At 46.8% G+C, this 23423-nt stretch overlaps 1 protein-coding gene across 2 annotated transcripts in view; it reads left to right on the forward strand.

Annotated features, from left to right (window-relative positions):
- The window catches only part of LOC127566440 (Fc receptor-like protein 5), a 121186-nt gene that overhangs the window by 72143 nt on the left and 25620 nt on the right, over positions 1–23423 (forward strand). For both annotated transcript variants that reach the window (XM_052008853.1, XM_052008854.1), the window contains 6 exons: positions 173–439; positions 4656–4910; positions 9339–9617; positions 12586–12864; positions 16065–16343; positions 21086–21361. In XM_052008853.1, coding sequence (XP_051864813.1) covers positions 173–439; positions 4656–4910; positions 9339–9617; positions 12586–12864; positions 16065–16343; positions 21086–21361 — 1635 coding nt within the window. The remainder of the gene's footprint in view (positions 1–172; positions 440–4655; positions 4911–9338; positions 9618–12585; positions 12865–16064; positions 16344–21085; positions 21362–23423) is intronic.

A 23423-nucleotide genomic window follows, 5' to 3' on the forward strand; every position in this document is an offset into this window, starting at 1 on the left:
CGATAGTGCTGTTCGAGAAGAATTTAGATCGGCACATGAACATAGAGAGAATGGAAGGATATGCAGGCAGAAGAGATCAGTTTAATTTCGCATTGTGTTCAGCATAAATATGTGGGCCGAAGGGCCTGTTCTTGTGCTGTACTGTTCTATGTTCAATGTTCTATGTTTGCAGATCCTGATAGAATTTTAAGTCTGGAAATCCACCCGAGAGCTGCGTTTACAGGCGAACGGATTGTCCTGACGTGTTTGGGGTCTGAAGTGGAGGTGGGATACTATATCCCCTATCAGTGGTATAAAAACAACCGGCTAATCAAACAGACGTATGACTCTGAGTACAGGATCAACTCAGCGAAACACTCCGATAGGGGAACGTATCGCTGTGAATTCAAATTCTATAACTGGAAATGGGTTTCACAGGACGTAGAACTTGCCGTAACAGGTTGGTCTCAGAGTTTGATGTCTACCTTCAAGAATGCTGGATGATAACTTGCTGACGGGGGTGGGGGGGGAGGTGTAGATGGGAGTATTTTCCTTTGCGATGAAGGTTAAATAAACGATGGGAAACATTTGGAAGAGTTGGGAATTTCATTTGTGATGTAAGAAAATTGTGAACTCCGTTAACCGTATGTGGCTTTTCGTCCTGTTAAGCTCTAACACAAGCAAGGGATGTTTTAAAAAAAGACCCTGAACGAAACATCTTGTTCTTTCTATGCTCCAGTTAGAGTCATAGAGTGACAGAATCAAACGGCACTGAGACAGTCTTGGCGGCACGGTAGCGTAGCGGTTAGCGAGACGCTATTACAGCACCAGTGATCGGGGTTTGATTCCCGTCACTGTCTGTAAGGAGTTTGTACGTCCTACCGTGTCTGCGTGGGTTTCCTCCGGGTGCTCCGGTTTCCACCCACATTCTAAAAAAAATGTACGGGTAGGTTAATTTGGGTTTAAAATGGTCGGCGCGGACTCGTTGGTCCAGTAGGGCCTGTTACCACGCTGTAAATACAATAAATAAAATTCGGCCCAACCAGTCCATTCAGACCAAAATGCCCATCCAAGCCAGAGGCACAAAAGTGACTGCAGACGTTGGACATCTGGACCAACACACAAAACATACAGGGTCTTGATGAAGAGTCTCGACCAGAAGAGTCGACTATTTCCCTCCGTATATGCTGCCTGACCCGCTGAGTTCCTCCGGCGCCTTTGAGTGTTGCCCATCCAAGTCAGTCCTGCCTGTACTTCTTTCATCTCCCTATATTCAGTAGAACATACAACAATTACAGCACAATTCAGGCCCTTCGGCCCACAAAGCTGTCTTTACCCTAGAAATTACTAGGCTTTCTCATAGCTCTCTATTTTAGTTATCTCCATGTACCTATCTAAATGTGTCTTGAAAGACCCTATCGTATTCGCCTCTACCACCGTTTCCGGCAGCCCATTCCACGCACTCACCACTCTCTGAGTAAACAACTTACCCCTGACATCTCCTCTGTACCTACTCCCCAGCACCTTAAACCTGTGTCCTCTTGTGGCCACCAGTTCGGCCCTGGGGAAAAGCCTCTGACTATCTACCCTATCAATATCTCTCATCATCTTATACACCTCAATCAGGTCCCACCTACTGCAAGGAGAAAAGGCCGAGTTCCCTCAACCTGCTTTCATACGGCATGCTCCCCAATCCAGGCAGCATCCTTGTAAATCTCCTCTGCACCCTCTCAATGGCTTCCACATCATTCCTGTAGTGAGGTGACCAGAACTGAGCAAAATAGTCCAAGTGGGATCTGATCAAGGTCCTATATAGCTGCAACAATACCGCACGGCTCCTAAATTCAATTCCCTGATTGATGAAGGACAATACACCATATGCCACCTTAACCACAGATTCAACCTGCGCAGCCGCTTTGAGTGTCCTATGGACTCGGACCCCAAGATCCCTCTGATCCTCCGCACTGCTAAGAGTCCTACCATTAATACTATATTCCGCCAACATATTTGACCTACCAAAATGAACCACTTCACACTTATCTGGTAGTAAGTTCCAGCACTTAAGTTCCACTTAACGCTTTCGTGAACAACCCGAAAGTGACGTTAGAGGAGGCCTCGTAGTCGGTGACTAGTTATGTCCAGCAACCGGAGTAAACAACTCGGCCCATTGAACACGCCTCTTCATTGAATATAGTCACGGACGATTTGATCACAGATTCCCACCGATCCCCGGTAACCTTTCTTCTCTTCGCTTGTCGATAATCTACCCAACACGCCAGAAAAAAGAAGAATTATTGCCTGATCTTACATTAGACTCTACCTTATTCTTAAGTCGTAACCTCTCGTTGTCCAACAAGAGGAAGCATCCTCTCCACGACAACCTTTTCGAGACTCCGCCCTCCCCTCCCCAGAATCGTGGCTGCTTCAATCAAATCTTCCCCTACTCTTCTGAATTCCAGCGGATAGATTCATAGCCTGCCGAAACTATTTTCGAAAGGCAACCGGCCCATTTCATCTTTCAGTTCCCTGAACTGCTTCCAAACGCAGTGCCATCTTTCCTTCAGCAAGGAGACCAACACTGATCGTGGTACCCCAGATGTTGTTTTACCAATGTTCTGTTTAATTTAAGCAGAACTTCCAAATTTCGTATTTAGTACCCCACAAACAGGTGTGAATGATGAGATTCCGTTACCTTTCCAAATTGTTTGCTCTAACTGCATATTAGCCTCTTTCCAACCAACTCACTGACACACCCATTGCATAGCCTTGAAATCGCTCAAAAATATTATATAAGTTGTGAGAGATTTCAGGGCAATGCAATGGATGTCCCAGTATATATCATAAATTTCCTTTTTAACTTTTTCCTAATAAAATGGTCAGTCTAACTTTTCCCCCATTAGGTCCCTTTTTTGCACATAATTCCCCACAAGCCTATCCTTTCCTTTGCTACGTTCTTAAACATTCGAATTCACCCAAAAGAAATGCAAATGTATCCCAAGTGCTGCTAAACGGGTTCAGTATAGATGGGCAGCTGACATGGTCTTGCTGGGCTGAAGGCTTGCTTCCGTGCTGCTTGAGTCTGTGGTCTGCTGGCTTGAAATTGCTTCGGTGAAAATAGCCAGATGCCATTGGCGGAAATCAAGCACCATTATTAAATTGATTCGACATAGAAATCAAATAACTATGCCCACAGTAAACAAGAAACGTCAGAACAGAAAATGCTGCAAACAGCTCACGCGTCAGTCTGTGAATTCACCTCTGGCGTTGTGACAAAGAGGTAGGAATTGCTGCATGTAGGTCAACGCCCGCAACCTAATCAGAACTCGCTTCTATTGAACTCAAGGTAACCACATTTAGATATGAGTTACAGGTGCCACAACATCTCTTCCGTGTGAGCACCCGGTATTTTTCCCCAGGGCTGGGGAATCAAGGACTAGAGGGTATTGGTTCAAGGTGAGAGGGGAGGGATTTAACAGGAACCTGTGGTGGCGGGCAACTTTCTCCTAGAGGTTGGTCTGTATATTGGAATGAACTGCCAGAGGATGTGTTTGAGGCAGGTACATCAACAACATTTAAAAGTCAATTGGACAGAAAGGTTTAGAAGGATATGGGCCAAACGCGGGCAAGTGGGACAAGCTTGGATGGACATATTTGTCGGCATGGATATTTTGGGCCGAAGAGTGTATTTCAGTGCTGTATGACTGTATGATTCTGTGACATATGTGCCATCATGCCCTCGGGAAATCCATTCTGATAGAAACCCACTGATTTGATGCCTTAACTCCAATCACGACTTCCCATCACGGACAGCTAATGAAATTATACCAATGTCCTCTGGAATTTAGAAGGATAAGGGGTGATCTCACCGACACATAGCAACTATTCAGGGGCCACGTTAGTTGTCGGGATGTTTCTACCTGTGAAGGGATCTCGAACAAGAGGGCATAGTTACCAGACATGTGGATGACCATTTATCATGGTCGGCGTGCAAACTTCTCCCAGAAGGTGGATAACCTCTGAACTTCTCTATTCCGGACGGTTGTGGAGGGGGATTTAAAGAGGGTGCGATACCGTTTTGAAAGTTCGTGAAACTGGCACAGAAGAGGAGACAAGGCCTGAGGCAGCTCAGCCTTGATGATAGTGAATGGCGCGGCAGGCTTGGGGGACGATCGAGCTCCTTAGGGAAAATGTGAGGAGAAAGTGTACAGTTAATGAGAGGACCCTTAGCAGCTTTGATGTACAGAGCAATCGAAAGGTCCAAGGTTACTTGAAATGGCCACGCGTGGATTGGGTGGTGAACTCTATAAAACTTTGGTGGGCGCCCTTGGAGTATTGCGTGAAATTCTGGACGCCACATTACAGAAAAGATGTGGAGACTTTGCAGAGGGTGCAGAAGAGGTTCGCCAGGATTCTGCCTGGATTAGAGGGTATAAACTTTCAGGAGAGGATGAACAAACGGGTTGTTTCCTCTGCAGCGTCGAGGGTTGAGGCGATACCTGGTAGAAGTTCATAAAATTATGAGAGGAATGTTGGCGCCAGAAGCGTAGCGACACTTGCAGGCTGCCTCCAAAACACTCTACGCAAAAGCTGCATTTTCACTGTGTGTTTCGATGTGCATGTGACCAATAAATACATCTTATCTAATCGTATCCTTGCAATTCTTTCTTCAACACTAGGCGGCAGCGTTGTATTGCAGATCGACCCGCTTTCAGTTTATGAGGGAGATTCTCTGCAATTGACCTGCCGGTGCAAAAGCTCTCATGGGAGAAACCAACTTGAATTTTACAAAGATTGGACCCTCATTCATTCCTTGAAAGCGAAGGATAAGGCAGCAGTGCACACATTTAAAGTCAATAGCTTGGAGGGCAGTGGATCATATCTTTGTGCTGTTGGCAGAAAATATTCCAATGTAGTGCGGGTGGATGTTCGTGGTATGTATGCATTCGCGATAAGGGTTCGCTGGGGATCGTAGGGGGAAATATTTATTTTAATTCCACCCTTATTTGTACAGAAACTATTTCCATCAGATGTTCCTTATTGGTGGATCCATTTTTGAGGATCACGTTTGGTTGGAATTATGCGCCAAAGACGGGGTGGAACGATCAGAGTGTGAGAGGGAGAACTCTTGTCACCTGTTGACCAGAAGTTAATTGTCATGTCAAAAGGCATGGCAACAGTCCTTCGGCGCTGACTATCCAGCAGCCATTTACTTTGATGAAGGGTCTCGACCCGAAATGTCAATTGTCCACTTCCCTCCGTAGGTACTGCCTGACCCGCTAAGTTCCTGCAGTGTCTTTGTGTAGTTCAGCCATTCTTTCTAATCCCATCCCGATTCAGTTCTATCCTCCTCATGTTCCCATTGCTTTCTAACATTGGCATGTTGGGCCGAAGGGCCTGTTTCCGTGGACACTCACTCTACGGGCCAGCAAACGATCTCTAGTATAACTCTTTGTTCTGCTGGATTGAAATTAGGGGCGATTTGGTTTTCGGACGTAGGGGGAATCCCAAATTATCTTCTGGAGAATGATATCTCCTGTTTTTGAGGGAGATTCTCTGCAATTGACCTGCCGGTACTGAAACTCCCATTGGTACTCCGCAGAGACAGTCTGAAATTGAACCCCGGGTCCTAAATCCGCAAGGCAGCAGATGCAAGACTTGCGACACGGTGTCGACCCCTTACCCTTCTCAGGAACTAAACCAGAGGTGTCTCGTAAATTTGAAGATGCTTTTTGGATCTGGATGGAGTCAAAGTCGCAGTAGAACGTCGACGTTTTAACCTTCTCTCTCTCTCTCTCTCTCTCTCTCTCTCTCTCTCTCTCTCTCTCTCTCTCTCTGTACTCGCTGGCGCTTCCCGGCTGGACCGGTGCATTGAGCGGCGAACAGTCTTTACCGAAAGACCAGAAGGAGGGGATGGGTATATGCATTTTGTTGCGAGTAAGGTAGAGGTAGAGGGTAATCCGGTGAATGGGGCAGAAGATGAGATGATAGGACCGTTCTTATTCCCATTCGATTTAATATCGCTTCACGAAGCAACCATTGAAGTACATGCCAACAGACTAACATTCTGATAAACCGGCATCCGGGGTTTTTTGCGGGGTGCAGGACGAGCCGATATTCTGCAATATTTAGTTTTGGTTTATTATTGTCACTTGTACCAAGGTACAGTGAAAGACTTGTATTGCATACAGACCATGCAGGTCAGTTCATTACACAGTGAAGATACATTGAGTTTGTACAGAGTGCATTGAGGTAGTACAGGTAAAAACAATAACAGTACTGAGTAAAGTGTCACAGCTACAGAGGAAGTGCATTTCAGGTAAACAATAAGGTTCCAGGTAACAACATGATAGATTGTGATGTCAGAGTCTGTCTCATCGAATAAGGGAACCGTTCAATAGTCTTATCACAGTGGGATAGAAGCTGACCTTAAGCCCGGTGGTATGTACGCTCAGGCTCCTGTATCTTCTTCCTGATGGAAGAAGAGAGAAGAGAGAATGACCCGGGTGGGTGAGGTCTTTGATTATACTGGCTGCTTCACCAAGGCAGCGAGAGTCCAAGGAGGGGAGGCTGGTTTCCGTGACGCGCTGGGCTGTGTCCACAAATCTGTGCAGTTTCTTGCGTTCCGGGCAGAGCAGTTGCCGTACCAAGCCGTGATGCATCCAGATAGGATGCTTTATATGGTGCATCGATAAAAGTTGATGAGTGTCAAAGGCGACATACCGAATTTCTTCAGCTTCTTCGGGAAGTAGAGGCGCTGGTGAGCTTTATTGGCCGTGGCATCCATGTGATTTGACCAGGACGGTATATTGGTGATGTTGACTCCCAGGGACCTGAATTTCGCAACCCTCTAGACCTCAGCACCGTTGCTGTAGACAGGAGCATGTACACTGCTCCCTTTCTGAAGTCAATGACCAGCTCTTTTGTTTTGTTGACGTTGATGGAAAAGTTGTTGTCATGACACCATACCACTAAGCGCTCTATCTCCTTCCTGTACCCCGACTCATCGTTGTTTGAGATCTGGCCTACAACGGTGGTATCATCTGCAAACTTGTAGATGGTGTAAGAGCAGAATCTGGCCACAGAGTCATGAGTATATATGGAGTAGAGTAGAGGGCTGAGGAAGGAACCTTTTGGGGCACCAGTGTTGAACATAATCCACAACACTCTTTAACCTCACATTTTCTCGTTCGCTGGTCACGAATTCAAACGTTCAACTGTTTTGTTGTTCACGGGCTTTTGTGGCTTCCCTGGAGAGAATCTGATGTGTTTGAAGGGAGTCGGATGTCTGGTGGGAGGGCGGGAGACCTGGACCCCATTTTGGGTTCACAGGGAGGGCGGAAACCAAGGCCCCGATGAGCACAAAGGAAAAGCTGGAAACGGGGCCCCTGAAAACTTAAAGGGAACGTGATAATCGTGTGTAAACGCAGGAACTGATCCAGGTGATACAACGGCACATTGGGAAACCAAACAGCCGGATGCCGGGTTATCGGATCTTTGGTTTATGAACGGATCTGTGGAGTATGACAAAGAAAGGAGGCATTTTGACCCAACAAACCCGGTCCTTCGACTGTATTCCTGCACTTATTTCTTTAGCCAGAGGGTGGCGAATCTATGAAATGCATTGCCACAGACGTCTGTGGCGGCCAAGTCATTGGATATATTTAAAGCGGAGGTTAATTAGTCAGGGCGTCAAAGGTTATGGGGAGAAGGCAGGAGAATGGGGTTGAGAAGGAAAATTAAATCAGCAAAGATAGAATGGCGGAGCAAACTGGACAGGCCGAATGGCCTAATTCTGCTCCGAATGGCTTATGATCCTATTAAGCCCATTCTCACTCAGATTCGCATTAACGCCTCATCCCTGCTCAAGGCCACCCTCATTCTCTCACCAGCCGCCAATACCAGTGAAAGACTAGAGCTTTAAAACGGAGCTCCAAGGGGAAAGACACGCAGTCGCAGGGAGAACGAGTAATATCCACAGGGAGGGCTCTGGATCCATTCCGCTAACTTCAGCCGTGAGACAACACCACGAAGTGTACTTGCATTGGCCACTGGGTGGTAATTAAAGGCTAAATGCAAGATCGACATTCCCCTTAACCAGTCTCAACACTGCATCAACAGAGAAAACTGAAGAACCCAGCGGGTCAGGCAGCATCTATGAAGGGAAATGAATAGTCGACGTTTCGGTCGAGACCCTTCAACAGGGCCGAAAAGAAAGAGAGTTTAAAAAGTTTGGGTGGGGTGGAGTGGGAGGGTGGAACAAGAGATGGCATCCATCGATGCTGCCTGACCCGCCGACTTCCTCCAGCTTTTTGTATGTGGCCCAGATTTTCAGCATCTGTTCATCCCTTGTCTCTCAACATCGCGATATTGAGTATAGCAGTCAGGAGGTTATGATGCATCTGTATAGGACTCTGGTTAGGCAGTTGTGTGCAGTTCTGGTCACCTCACTGCAGGAAGGATGTCGAGGCTTTAGAGAGGGTGCCGAGGATCTTTACCAGGACTGCCTGGATTAGAGGGCATGTGCAATCAGGAGAGGCTGAACAAACTTGGGGTCTTTTCTCTGGGGCGGCGGAGACTGAGGGGTGATCTGTTGGAGGTGTGAAAAATGATGCGGGGCGTAGCTAGGGCGGATAAGCGGGATCTTTTTCCCCTTTATTGAACGGTCCAATACCAGAGGGCATGCATTTAAGGTGAGAGGGGGTAGGTTCAGAACAGACGTGAGTGGTATGTTTTTATTTAACTGAGAGAGTGGTGGATGCCTGGAATGCGTTGCCTGATAGGGTGGTGGAGGCAAATTCATTGGGGGCTTTTAAGAGGAGCACATGACTGAGAGGAAAAAATGGGATATGGGCATTGTGTAGGGAGGAGCGATTAGCTATGTCGGCACAACACGGTGGGCCGAAGGGCCTGTTCTATGCTGCACTGTTCTATGTTCTATGTTGTATCTCACCGTCCTTGCTATTGATGTGCATTCACTTCATCTCTTTGTGATCTGGGCAACGTGGCGCAGCTGGCAGAGCTGCTACCTCGCAAAGCCATAGACCCGGGTTCAATCCCCACATACAGAGCTGTCTGTGTGGAGTTGGCACGTTCTCCTAGTTGACGGGTGCTCTAGTTCCTCCTCTATCCCCCTCCCCCCCCCCCCCCCAGTATAGTAGGTTAATGTGCGTGTTGACAGATTAATTTGAGACTGTGAATCGCCCCCAGTGTCAAGTTGAGCGGTAGAATCTTGGGAATGTAGAAAGAATAAGGGCGAGCTCCCGTAAATTGGCGCTTGACACTCGGGGCAGCCTCGACGGTCGAAGTTACTGTTTCCGTGTCGTGTCTCTCAATGACTCTATGACTCCATCCCATGACAGAGCTCTTCTCCAAGCCGACAGTACAGATTGAACCGGAAGGTGGAATTTTCGAGGCACTGCCGTTGACGCTCACCTGTGACGTCCAATCGACCCGTTCCAACATTCTTCTCCGATACACATTCTACAAAGATTTCGAAACCCTGTCTGCTAACTCGGACAACAACTTTCTGCACCAGGAGGCAGCAACGATAGAAGACTCGGGTACTTACAGTTGCGAAGCGAATGCGCAGACCCAGGGTGTGCAAAAATGGAGTGAATATATATCCATTACTGTGGAAGGTAAGTGCAAGACTCTTCATTGTTTCGGATTACTGCACCTGCCGTGTCATTTGCTTAAACTGTCAACTCTATTCATAACCCAGGTGTCATCAAGCGACCTGCTCACGTTTATCAACCAAGATTCCCGCCGGTACCCTGGGGGGCCGGACTGTCATTCGACACGCTATCGAATGTTACTGCTTTTAATGCCTCAAGAGACTTCTAGTTCACTCTTTTATTAGATGCTCTACAGTACTACGGCGATTTTCCCCCCAGTGAACGTGGTGTGTTTTGTATCTTCTGCCCCATGAGAGAGGGGAGCGGAGGGAATGCCCCCGAGTGGGTGAGATCTTTGATTATGCTGGCTGCTTTACTGAGGCAGCGAAAAGTGTAGACAGAGTCCATGCGGGGCGCGGTGTGTGTAAGGCGGACCTCAGGAAATAGGGACCCGGTGAGTTTAAAGGGAGTGGGAAACGGGGCCCTGGTGTGTTTAAATTTAACGAGAAACCGGGCCCGGTGTGTTTAAAGGAAACGGGATACGGGGCCCGGTTTGTTTAAAGGGAGCGGGAAACGGCGCCCGGTGTATTGAAAGGGAACGGGAAATGGGAACCGGGAAACGGGGCCCGGTTTGCTTAAAGGGAGTGGTAAACTGAGCCCCGGTGAGTTCAAAGGGAGTGGGAAACGGGTCCCCTGTGAGTTTAAATGGAGCGGGACACGGGGTCCCGTTGACTTTGAAGGGAGGGGGATACGGGGCCCGGTGAGTTTCATGCCAAACCGTCAGATGTTTAAACTAGATGTCCATATAAACCAATTGACCATTTAAACTAGATTTCCGGACTGGATTAGGTCCGGTTAAATTATACTAGCTGCCCAACGTACAGTAACAAGGAGAGCGAAATTTTGGATAGACACGGACACCAAAGCGTTTGGTTACTAATCAGGGTTGATGCGAGCTTGCGGAGGTTGTTCTACTAGTTATAGCCGAGCATCAGAAGACGTATGTAGACACAGACATGCAATCCCAAGGAAGGACTACAATGCTGGCTGTACCATATTTTAATCGCGACATTAAAATAAGGTGCAAGTAAATCTAGTTCAGAATTCGCCAGATGATGAAAACTTGAGTTTTAAACAACAGGTTTTATTATGTAGAGCGCGGGTGATATCTGTAACGCCGTGCCGGAGGAGATAGTGGAACCCGATGCAATCACTGAGTTTACAAGGGATTCAGACAGACATTGGAATGGGCAAGGCACAGAGAATTCCGGTTCAAATGCGAAACGGCACAGAAAGGGGCTTCTTTCCTTCAACACATCAGAATCGGAAGCCCCTTTTCTAAGCTGTCCTCCAATATGAGACGCTGCGCGCACACAGCAGTCTGGCCAGCAACTGTGGGGAAAGAAACAAATCAAAAACTTTCATTTCACAAGAGTAGCTAATTAACAGATAGGCTCCTATACGCTGAGAGGACCGAGACCGGTCCAACCTGGGGAAACTCCCGTGGTCACGGGGGAACGTGCAAACTGCAGTCACTTCACCGCACGAGGTCAGGATTGGACTCGGGTCGCTGGAGCTGTCGGGGTACCGTCCCGCTCCAAGTAATGTTTCAGCTGAACTGGATCTCACTTTCGACTGTGAGCTGAGGACCTAAATATGTTTTCGAAGCTCCCAGCTCACAGGCAGACGAACACGTGCAAGTTTAATAATGCACGGAGATTCGCGTTGAGATCTATTTCCAGGCCTTCCATGTTAGCTTCAGTGGAATAATTAATCTGATTTAAATATCAACAAAGATAGGGATACTGCGAGATGATGATGCGATACGTCTGTTCTGCTGACTGTTTAGCACGGTGGCGCTGTTGATAGTGCCGCTGCCTCACAGCGCCAGTTACCGGATTCAATGCTGACCTGCACTGAATTCTCCTACTTTAGGTAATCCACACCCACTTCCCCAGAACCCCCCTCCCACCATGCGTCTTGGCTTCTTCACCTTCCTAGCCTTTTTTACATCTCTTCTTACCTTTTAACCGCCCCCCTGGTGCATCTGCTCTCCCCCTCCCCCACAACTGCCGATCGCTATCTCTTGCCTGCATCGACCTATCACCACCCTGTGCAAACCCTGCCTCCTCTCTTCTGTCCAACTATCACTGCTGTGTTTTTCCCTCATATATGTTGGTCCTCTTTTCCTATCTTCAGTCCTGAAGAAGAGTCCTGACCCGAAACGTTGACCACCTGCTTTTCTCCAGGGATGTTGCCTGGCCTGCTGAGTCCCTCCAAGATCATCGTGTTTCTCATCCAGGTTCCAGCATCTGCAATTCTTTGTGTCTCCAATGCTGTCCTCTGGCGGTGGCTGTTTGGAGTTTTGATATTCTCCCTGTGACTGTCTTGGGTTCTTTCGGGTGCTCCGGTTTCCTCCCACATCGCAAGGGCGTGCGGGTTGTAGTTCACTTGGTGTCTGTAAATTGTCCCTCCTACGTGGGTTGGTAGTAGAATGGGTTGATGGGTCGTAAGAATGTGGGATTCTAGTGGGATCAGGGTTAATGGGTGGTTGATGGACTCTGTGGGCCGGAAGGCCGCATTTCTCTGATTCACGATCAACGTTCCCTCTAAAGAATTCACCATTATAACTTCTTCTAAGTGGGAATTGGTTTATGCTGTCACGTGCACCCAGGCACATTAAAAAAAATGTTTTGCATGTAATCCACACAGGAAATTCCAAACACAAGTACGTAGAGGTAGTACAAAGCGAAAAGCAATAACAGAATACAGGACAAAATGTTGCAGTTACCGGGAAAGTGCAGTGTAGGCAGACAATAAGGTGCAGGGGCCACGACAAGGTTGACTGTGCAGTCAAGGCTTCACCTTTATCGTACATCGTCCAAGAGTCCAGCAAGAACACGACAGAGGCTGTCCTTGGGACTTGGTGGTGCCTGCTATTAATTTACCTTCATATTAACGTTGTCCGTCAATCTGCTCTATTTCTTTGCAGAACTGTTTTCCAAACCAACGCTGAGGATCGATCATGCTCTGGAAGTACTGGAGGGGGATCCATTAACACTAAACTGTTTTGTACAAACGATCAATTCCAATACTCCTCTCCAATACACTTTCTACAAAGGCGTTGAGGTTCTGAATGCTAATTCGGATTTCCATGAAATGCACGTGAAAGCGGTAACGCTCGAAAACTCAGGAATGTACTCTTGCGAAGCAAATCCGCAGATGTCTTATCTGAGAAAGAAGAGTGACGAGGTATCCATTTCGATAAGAGGTAAGTGTAAACATTGCAAAAGATGACACCGAAATTGGTGGTGCTGTCAACCGTGAAGAAGGTTAGCTCAGTTCACAATAAGATGTAGATTAAATGGAAAAGTGGACCAAGGAATGGCAGATAGAATTCAGCTCAGACAGGTGCGAAGTGATGCATTTTGGTCATTTAAACCAGGGAAGGACTTATACGGCGAATGGCCGGGTCCTTGGGATGTTGTTCAACAGAACGATCTCCGGGTTCAAGTCCATAGTTCCCTGAAAGTGGTGATACAATTAGACAAGACGGCGAGGAAGATGCATGGTATGCTTGCATTCATCAGCCGAGGTACTGAGTACGGGAGTTGGGACCTCATGACGCAGCTGAACAGGACGCTTGTGAGACCGCACGTGTTGCAGTGTCCGCAACGTTGGTCACCATACCACATGAAAAACTTTGTTAAGTTAGAGACGGTGCAGAAAAAATTCGCACGGACTTTACCGGAACTAGAGGGCTTGCGCTATCGGGAGACATTGGATAGGCTAAATTTCTCTTTCCTTGGATCGAAAGAGGCTGAGAGGAGACAAGATGGATGCATTTAACATTATGGGCGCATAGAGAAGGTGGATAGCCAATGTCTGTTTTCCGTGGTGGGGTGCTTAAATCCAGAGAGAATAATCAGGGTGAGAAGGAGAAGGTTTAAAGGGGATCGGAGGGGGTACATTTTCCAAACAAGTGGTCGTTACTACCTGGGATGCGCCGTCAGAGTAGATGGTGGAGGCAGTAACCGTAAGATCATTTAGGAGGCATTTTGAATGGTATTTGTACGATCAGGGAGCTGAGGGATATGAGATTAAGGCAAACGAGAGGGATTAGAATAGATGTACATGACGGTCGGCATAGACGCGGTTGGCCGAAGGGTCTGCTTGTACGCTGTACAATTCGCGACTCTGTAAGATATATTTTATAATAACAAAAAAGACGAATCGCCAGTCTCAAGTAGAGCTGCCCGTTTATCAGTTAGTGAATGGATAATGCAACCGGTCTGTTTGAATGACATGGTAAAGCAATCTATGTTGGTGTTGAAAGACAAACTTACACGCAGAGCAAACTGGAAAGAGCAGTGTTTATTTTACAGCGTCAACGTTAGTCTGCTGAAATTACCCTCATCTAGGAACAAGCAGGAACTCCGTGCTCCATAGCAGCTGCAGTGTGAGGCGTGTCACATTTGAAATGAAACGTTCAGCAAATTAAAAGCTTCATTTGCTTAAAAGCCCAATGCTACCTGTACGGAGAATCTGAATTTTACCGAGGAAGTCCTGAAAATACTCAGCAGGGCAGACAGTTTCTCTGGAGAAGTTCCACGTTTCAGGGATTAGTTGAAAACAGATCGCTGAAATTATCCAGCAGTTCAGGTAAACTCCGTACGGAGAGAAACAGGGTCAACTTTCCATGTATAACATGACCAAAAATAACATAAGGAATTAACCCAGATAAGTGTGAAGTGGTTCATTTTGGTAGGTCAAATATGTTGTCTTAATGGTAGGACTCTTGGCAGTGTGAAGGATCAGAGGAATCTTGGGGTCCGAGTCCATAGGACACTCAAAGTGGCGGAGCAGGTTGACTCTGTGGTTAAGAAGGCATATGGTGTATTGTCCTTCATCAATCGGGGAAATGAATTTAGTAGCCGTGAGGTATTGTTGCAGCTATATAGGTCCCTGGTTAGACCCCACTTGAAGTACCGTGCTCAGTTCTGGTCGCCTCACTGCAGGAAAGATCTGGAAGCCATAGAGAGGGTGAAGAGGAGATTTACAAGGATGCTGCCTGGATTGGGGAGCATGCCTTATGAAAGCAGGTTGAGGGAACGCGGCCTTTTCTCCTTGGAGAGACGGAGGATGAGGGGGACCTGATAGAGGTATATAAGATGATGAGAGGTATTGATAGGCTAGATAGTCAGAGGCTTTTCCCCAGGGCTGAATTGGTTGTCACACGAGGACACAGGTTTAAGGTGCTGGGGAGTAGGTACAGAGGAGATGTCAGGGGTAAGTTTTTTACTCAGAGAGTGGTGAGTGCGTGGAATGGGCTGCCGGCAACGGTGGTGGAGGCGGATACGACAGGGTCTTTCAAGAGACTGTTAGATCGGTATATGGATCTGAGTAAAATAGATGGCTATGGGTGAGCCTAGTAAATTCTAGGGTAGGGACATATTCGGCACAGCTTTGTGGGCCGAAGGGCCTGAATTGTGCTATAATTGTTCTATGTTCTAACCAGCAGGTCGGTCAGCGTCTGTGGATAGAGAGAACACACAACGCTTCAGGGCTAAAATAAAAGCAGACGCTGCAGACATATTCTGTTGCAGCTGTATAAAACTCTGGTTGGACCACACTTAAGAGTACTGTGTTCAATTGTGGTCACCTCTTTATCGGTAGGATGTGGGAGCTTTATAGAGGGGTGCAGAGGAGATTTCCTAGGATGCTGCCTGGGTTAGTGAACACGTCTGCTGAGGAAAGGTTGTGCGAGCTAGGGCTTTTCTGTTTGGAGCGACGCAGGATGAGAGGCGACTTCATAGAGTTGTATGATATTATGAGAGACATAAATAGAGTGGACAGCCAGCATCTTTTCCTCAGAGCGGCAATGGTCAACACCAGAGGTCATCAGTTTAAGGTTAGAGGTGGAAAGTTTAGTGGAAATGTCAGAGGTAGGTTTTTTTTTACACAGAGAGTGGTGGGTGTCTGGAACGCACTGCTTGGGGTGATGGTAGAGCCTCATCCATAGGAACGTTTAAAAGACTCTTAGATAGGCGCATGGATGTAAGAAAAATGTAGGGTTATGGGCTGTGTTGGAAGCAAGGGTTAGATTGATCGTGGAGTAGGTTTACATAGGTCGGCACAACATCGTGGGCCGACGGGACCGTACTGTGCCGTGGTGTTCAATGCTATATGTTCTATATTCAACCGATCGGGCAGCATCTGTGCAGACAGAAAGAGATACAACGTTTCATGTAAGAGGGCCCCTCGAATTGCTGTAAATACTCCGCAGAGCAGACAGAATCTGCGGGGAGAGAGGAAAGTAGTTAGCTTTTCAAGTCGATTAATTTTCAGCATTCATAGAAAATGCTACAAATGCAAAAGCCTTGAATGTCGTTAACGACTTTTAACGTCAATTACTAATTTACGTTTTGGACGTGCACAATGATCCATCAATCTTTTATGATGCGTTCACAGAGCTCTTCTCCAAGCCAATACTGGAGGAGGATTACGAAGCTGAAATATTTGAGGGAGAGCCATTAATTCTCACCTGCTTTGTCCAAATGATCAGTTCCGATGTACATCTTGAGTACACATTCTACAAGGACTACGAAGCTCTGAATAGCATTTCGAACAACAGGCAAATGCACGTGGAAGCAGTGTCGTTGAAAGACTCTGGAACATACCACTGCGAAGCAAATGCAAGGATCCAGGCCGTGACGAAGATCAGCAATGAAGTGTTCGTTTCGGTGAACCGTAAGTTGCCCTTATCTATGACAAGGTTATTTTAACATTTCGCTTCTGTTTCGTTCACTTCAAGTACTGCAGGGTATAACTTTAAGGTGACAGCGGTAAAGTTCAAAGGAGATTTACGAGGCAAGTTTGTTTTTTAACACTGCGAGTTTCAGGTGTCTGGAGTGCGCCGGCCGGGCTGCTGGTGGAAGCAGATACAACAGTGACGTTTGAGAGACTTCTGGTCAGAAACGCGAAGCAGCAGGGGTAGAGGTATATGGATCATGTATAGACAGATTTGATTTGTTTAATTTGATATGGCCTTCTGTGCTGCATTGTTCTATGTTCTATGCTCATTTCTCAACCAATGCAAAAGAAAATATTTATGCACTCTTATCACGAACCAATCAATTTCAGTATAGATTTAATATGAACTCAATTTCCAGTGAATCGACACAATCCAATCATTCGATACAAACTGCTCGAATGAGAATTACAAACACTGCGATGGATCGGTTTCTGCCTGTGAATAAATGTTTCTGAATAACTGAAATGTAACACCGATGTAAGGGGGGGGGGGGGGGGTGGCGTGAACAGCCCCGATATCCCTCGTTACTTAAACAAAAGCAAAAATGCTGCGGATTCCAAACGCCTGAAATAAAACGGGAAAATGCTACCCACACTCAGTAGGTGAAACGACACTAACTTGATGCATTAAAAACAAAATTGGCAGGGTAAAGACAAGGATGACGTGCCCTCGTCAACCTGTTCCGCATCTGAATCAGACCATGGTTGATCTGAGATCGACCTCAACACTTTATTGACCTCCCCCCCCCCCCCCCCACACACACACATTGCGCCCGATTCCCCCGTAAAACAGGAACATGCTTTATTCGGACATCAGTATATTCAATAACTCAAGGCTATCGTCAACACGATTCCTTGAATAGACAAGATACACAAGAGCCTGAAGGTGCTGAAATCAAGAACAACAACTAATGTGCTGGAGGAACTCAGCGTGTCCAGCAACATCTGTGGGATAGTGGGGGGTGGAGGGGTGGGGGTGGGGAAGAAGTCAGTCCTGATGCAGGGTTTTGATCCGAAACGTCGAAAATTCCTCCGCCACCCCCAGGCAGATGGTGTTCGACCCGCTGGTGTCCTCCAACAGGTCGTTTGTTGCCTTTGAGCCGAGTCCCCTGTTTAATATCATCGAGGTAAATCCTAGCCCTGGCCCAGTTTCCCGCACCAGGTCCCCGCCCTCTTCTGCTCTCCGAAAGAAGCATTCAAAGTCACACTGATCCAGTCGTACAGCACAGAAACTGGTTCTGCAGCACATCACTTCCATGCCGACCCTTTTCTCTATGTACACTAATCTCATTTGCCGCATTAGGACCGTATGTTTCTTTGCCTTTTCCATTTAAGTATCTGTCTGAATGCTTCCGAAATGTACTAATTGCACCTGATTCCTCCACTTTCCAGGTATCGACCTCTCAGAAAAAAATGCATCTCAGCTCACTTTTAAAACTGTTAAAGCTGTGCCTTCTTGATTTTAATTCCTTACTCCCCCACCCCCCCCCCCCACCCCCGCCACCTCCACCATGGGAAAACATATTTTGGCTATCTGCTCTGTCTATACCACTCATGGTCTTATATCAGAGAATCCCTCAGCCTCCTTCGCTCCAGGGAAAACAAACAGAAAATAACATGTACAGCACAAAACAGGCCCTTCGGCCCACAATGTTGTGCCGACATAGCTACCTACAGAATGCTCATATCGCTGTATTTTCCTCTCATTCATGTGCCCAGCCAAGCCCCTCTTAAAAGCCTCCCAATGAATTTGCCTCCACCACCCTATCAGGCAACGCATTCCAGGCATCCACCACACTCTCAGCAAGAAACATACCCCTCATGTCCGTTCTGAACCTACCCCCTCTCACCTTAAGTGCATGCCCTCTGATATTGGATCACTCAATTATGGGAAAAAGATATTGTTTGTCCTATCATTGCCTGTCCAACATGGTCTTGCCTATCCAACCTCTCCCTATCAATAAAGTCCCCGAATCCCGGTAGCAGTCTGGAGAATCTCAGTTGCACTTTCTCCAGCGCAACTACTGACTTGCATTCGTGTGGACACCAGAAATTCAGATGTCCGACCGAACTATTGTTTTGAAAAGTTATTTTAATCCATTATTGGTATTGGTTTATTATTGACATTTGTAGGGAGGTACAGAGAAATACCTGTCTTGCGAACTGATCGTACAGGTCAATTGATTACACAGTGCACATACATTGCGTTAGTACAGAGCGCATTGAGGTAGTGCAGGTAAAAACAATAACAGGGTACAGAGTAAAGTGTCAAAGCTACAGGGAAGTGCATTGCAGGTAGACAATAAGGTGCAAGGTCACGACAGGCTGGATTGTGAGGTCAAGAGTCCATCTCATCGTATAAGTGAAACGTTCAATAGTCTTATCACAGTGGGATAGAAGATGTACTTAAGCCTGGTGTTATGTGCCCTCAGTCACATATCTTCTGCCTGATGGGAGAGGAGAGAGGAGAGAATGACCCGGGGTGGGTGGGGTCTTTGATTATGCTGGCTGCTTCATCAAGGCAGCGAGAGGCATAGACAGAGTCCAAGGAGGGGATACGGGTTTCCGTGATGCGCTGGGCTGTGTCCACAACTCTCTGCAGTTTCTTGCGGTCCTGGGCAGAGCGGTTGCCATACCAAGCCGTGATGCATCCGGATAGGATGCTTTCTATGGTGCATAGATAAAAGTTGGTGAGTGTCAAAGGGGGAATGCCAAATTTCTTCAAATTACATTACTTTTTAGATGAGTACATATCGCCCGAATTAGCCAATATGTACTCAATATTCCACTTTTGCTGAAAGAAACAATGGCATCTCCCGGCACGTTAAATGCGCGCATATTATACAGGAATTATACATAAAGTGCATTTCAGAAAGAATACGTCCACAGAGGTAAAACAATATTTATCCATTCTTTAACCATGTCTAGTAGAAGAAACCACTGTGGTCGTGTGAAAGGCACTATATTAACAAAGAACAATTCGGTTTTGTGTTGTTTCTTCAAAGGATATAACGTTAAATTAACTGAAATTATGCGGCTGGCCCGTTTTATATCGTGATCCAAATGCCAAAGATTTTCTCTGTGCCTTAGATTTAGGGTTATGGTTAGGGTTAATCCTAAGGCACCCTGTGTAGAGGCAACAGGGATATATGACAGGGTAAACGTTGGCGTTAGTGCGCAGATGCCGGTCATAGTTGGATGGAACAGAAATTGGCCACAAAACCATTGCCCTCCTATGATCTGGCATGTCAAATAAATTTCGGAGGAAAGCAAATATTCCGAGTTCTGTCAAACCGTTGTATCTGCGTGTTGATGCCGCCAAAACTAGATTGAAATGAGAGAACGAACAAACAGGTCATAAGGTGATTTCTCATATTATATATTTTTTTATTATCGTACAACATTGAAGCGGGCCATTCGGTCCCTCAAGTACATTCCGGCTGCCAGTGGAATCCTATCAATTCCATTTCCCACTTAATTCCCTCCAACCTATTCCCTAACTAAACCCTCCCACTATCTCCTATCTCCTGTAACCCACGCACCGGCCCTGAAATATGTTACAGCAGCCAATTATCTGCCCATACATCTTTGGGACGTGGGAGGAAACAGCAGCGCCCTGGGGAAGTTCACTTGGTCACAGGAAAAAGAAACACGTTGACTCCAGACGGACATCTCCGGAGTTCAGGTTCGAACCCCAGTCGCAGGAGCTGTGCGGCTGCAGGACTGCGCCGCCTTAGATGTAATTAAGTTTCCCTCGAGAATACTCAGTTAGACAGCTATAAACCCAACAGCAACAAGGGTGATGGAGGAAACATCTCTTTTACGTCTTGACACGTTGAGATGGCTGAGAACAAGAGGTTGTACAAGACGTTGGTGAAGCCTCACCTGGTCTATTGCGCGCAGTTTTGCCCTCCCTGCAACCGGAACGGCGTCATTCAGCGAGAAAGATTGCCCAGAAAATCTACGAGATCGTTGTCTAGCTTAGAGGGCCTGAGTTATATGCAGAGGTTGGGCAGGCGAGCATTTTATTTCTGGGGGCGTAGGAGACAGACGGGTGACCTTACGAAGATGTATAAAATCATGAGGGGATATGGACGGGGTGAAGGCATTCAGTCTTTTTCCCAGGGAAAGGGAATAAAAAAAAACAGAGGCATAGGTTTAAGCCGAGAGGGGAATGATTGGAAAGCTACCTGAGGGGAAACTTCTTTCACGCAGAGGGAGGTGGGTATATGATACAAGCTGCCAGAGGAAATGGTTGAGGCAGGTACAATAACGATCAAAAGGATCTGGGACAGGTACATGGATAGGAAAGCTTTAAGAGAGTTTCTTGGTCAGCATGTACGAGTTGGGCCGAAGGGCCAGTTCCCGTGCTGTATCACTCTGTGACTCAATAATTCCAACGGAGTTCCAAGCCAGATTTGTGTCAAGGCGAATGGTTGGATGGACAGTTAAAGGTAATTCTTGACTCGATCCCAAACACCCTGAACATTTCCTGTCGACGGGAATATTCACGTGTTCCCACGTCAGGATAGTTTGCGAACCTTCTTGCTCCGAGTCATGAGAAATCGGTTTCTATTTCAGAACCGCTGTCGGCACTTTAATATCCATCCAATGCAGAAGACCTTAACTTCGTGAGAGTTAGCTGAAAGGGTAAATCCGTGTTTTCTTCCTCTTTGTAGAGATTTTCTCAAAACCGGAGCTGAGGGCAGAATCTGAAACGCAATTGCTTGAAGGCCAAATCTTAAAACTCGTTTGCCAGGTCGAAATATTTCGGCACATTTCGTTGGTGTATGAATTTTACAAAGATGGAACGGCTCTCCATTTTGTGTCTGATGGGAATTATTACGTTACGAGGACGTCTTGGCCAGACGACGCAGGCGTCTACCAGTGTGAAGTGACTGCTTCACGAAGCACAGTGAAGAAAATGAGTAATCGGGTTCCCATCTCAGTCCGAGGCAGGTTAAATCCCTAGCCATCGCTTACAATCTTCGGTATTCCGAGGCACATGTTCGCGAGGGAATACTTAATTGTAGCTCGGCTTTTGTGTAAACGTCCATTGAACAAGTGGGTGGAGAGGTGTTAGAAAGGACATCTACAAAACATATGAATTTAATCATCGCTTTCCAAAGCACTCGGTGATAATGAGCTTATTGAATGCAAGTGCTTTGCAACATGAGTTTAAAACTAATATTCTGTAACGATAATTAGTTTACGAGGTGCCCATTCGCACGGTGGAGTCCACTCTGGATCTCAGGGCAATCCCATCAATCAATTCCACCAGTTTCACAATGAGCTAATCCATTTTATCCGGGCCAAGGTGGTTGGCCGGTTAACTGACTATCCTACGTTTTCCCTTACTAAGTGTAAGTGGAGAAAAGATTCAGGGAAGAGTTGATCAGCATGTAGGGTCATAGAAACATGCAGCACGGAAGCAGGCCCTTCGGCCCATCATTTCCATGCCGATGAATTTGCCTACCTGAGCTGGTTCTATTTGCCTACGTTTGGCCTATATCTAACAAAACATTTCCCATCCATGTACCTGTCGAAATATCTTCTAAATTATTTAATTGTACCGGCCTCGACCACTTGCTCTGGCGGCTCGTCCATATACACCGCAGCCTCTGTATAAAACACATAACCGTCATCCCCTTTGAATCCTTCCCCTTTCATCTTAAACCTATGCCCTCCAGATTAGAGAAATGCGAGTTGATGCACTCAGGGACGTTAAATCAGGGCAGGTCATACACTAACTGTGGCAGCGTTCTGCAGAGTGCTGTAGAACAGAGAAGGCTAGTGGTACCAGTGCAAACTTCCCCGATCGTGGGGACATGGTAGACATTGTGGTAAAGAAAGCATGCTTGCCTTCATCGGTCAGGGTTTTTAATACAAGAGTTGGGACGTCATATGTACAAGATGTTAGTGAGACCTCAATTAGAGTATAGTGTGCAGTTATGGCAGCCCAGCGACGGGAAGGATCCAATTCTGCTGAAAAGAGTGCAGAAAGGATTCACGAGTTTGTTCCGGGACTGAAATGCTTGGGTTATAAGGAAAGACCGGATAGGCTGGGGATATTTTCCCTGGAGCGAAGGAGGCTGAGGGGTGACCTTATTGAGGTTCATGAGTTCATGAGGGGTATGGGTACGGTGGATTGTCACAGTCGTTCTCGCAGGGTAAGGGAGTCTAATACTGGAGGGCATGTTTAAGCTGAGAGGGGAAGGATTCAAAGGAGACTAGGGTTAAGTGTTTTATACAGAGGCTGCGGTGTATATGGACGAGCCTCCAGAGCAAGTGGTCGAGACCGATACAATTAAATAATTTAGAAGATATTTCGACAGGTACATGTATGGGAAATGTTTTGTTGGATATAGGACAAACGTAGGCAAATTCATCCGCATGGACATGATGGGCCGAAGGACCTGTCTCCGTGCTGCATGTTTCTATGACCCTACATGCTCATCAACTCTTCTCTGAATCTTTTCTCGACTTACACTTAGTAAAGGAAAACGTAGCACAGTCAGTTAACCTGCCAACAACCTCGTCTTTGTGATGTGGGAAGAAACCGAAGTGCACGGGTGAAACCCAAGGGGCCAGAGAGAGAGAGAGAGAGAGGATGTACAAACACCACACAGACAGCACCTCAGGTCACGATCAAATGCGGGTCACGATTTCTCTTTTTCTCTCGCTCTCTTCTGCTCCTTGTGACTCTCTTCTCCGTCTACTGCGCACTGTCTCCCTTTACCTCCGGTCGCCCCTTCGTCTCTGCTCCTCCTTCTTTCTGCCTCTGTTTCTCCAAGTGGAGAGTCCTTCTCATTGCGCACACAGGACAATACTGGACAATATCAGTCCTGCAAAGCCTTCGCACATATATATTTCAATGAGATCTGCTCTTATTTCTCTGAACTCCAGAGAGTTCAAACCAGTTCCTCCCTTTATCTGGTAAATCAAGTTGCCCCTAAGATCCCAACATCAGTCTCTACTCAAGGAAAGCAAAACTCTGCCCAATGTTCCAAGGCTGTG

This window comes from Pristis pectinata, chromosome 41 (genome assembly GCF_009764475.1).
Source record: "Pristis pectinata isolate sPriPec2 chromosome 41, sPriPec2.1.pri, whole genome shotgun sequence".
In the NCBI taxonomy this organism is placed as follows: Eukaryota; Metazoa; Chordata; class Chondrichthyes; order Rhinopristiformes; family Pristidae; genus Pristis; species Pristis pectinata.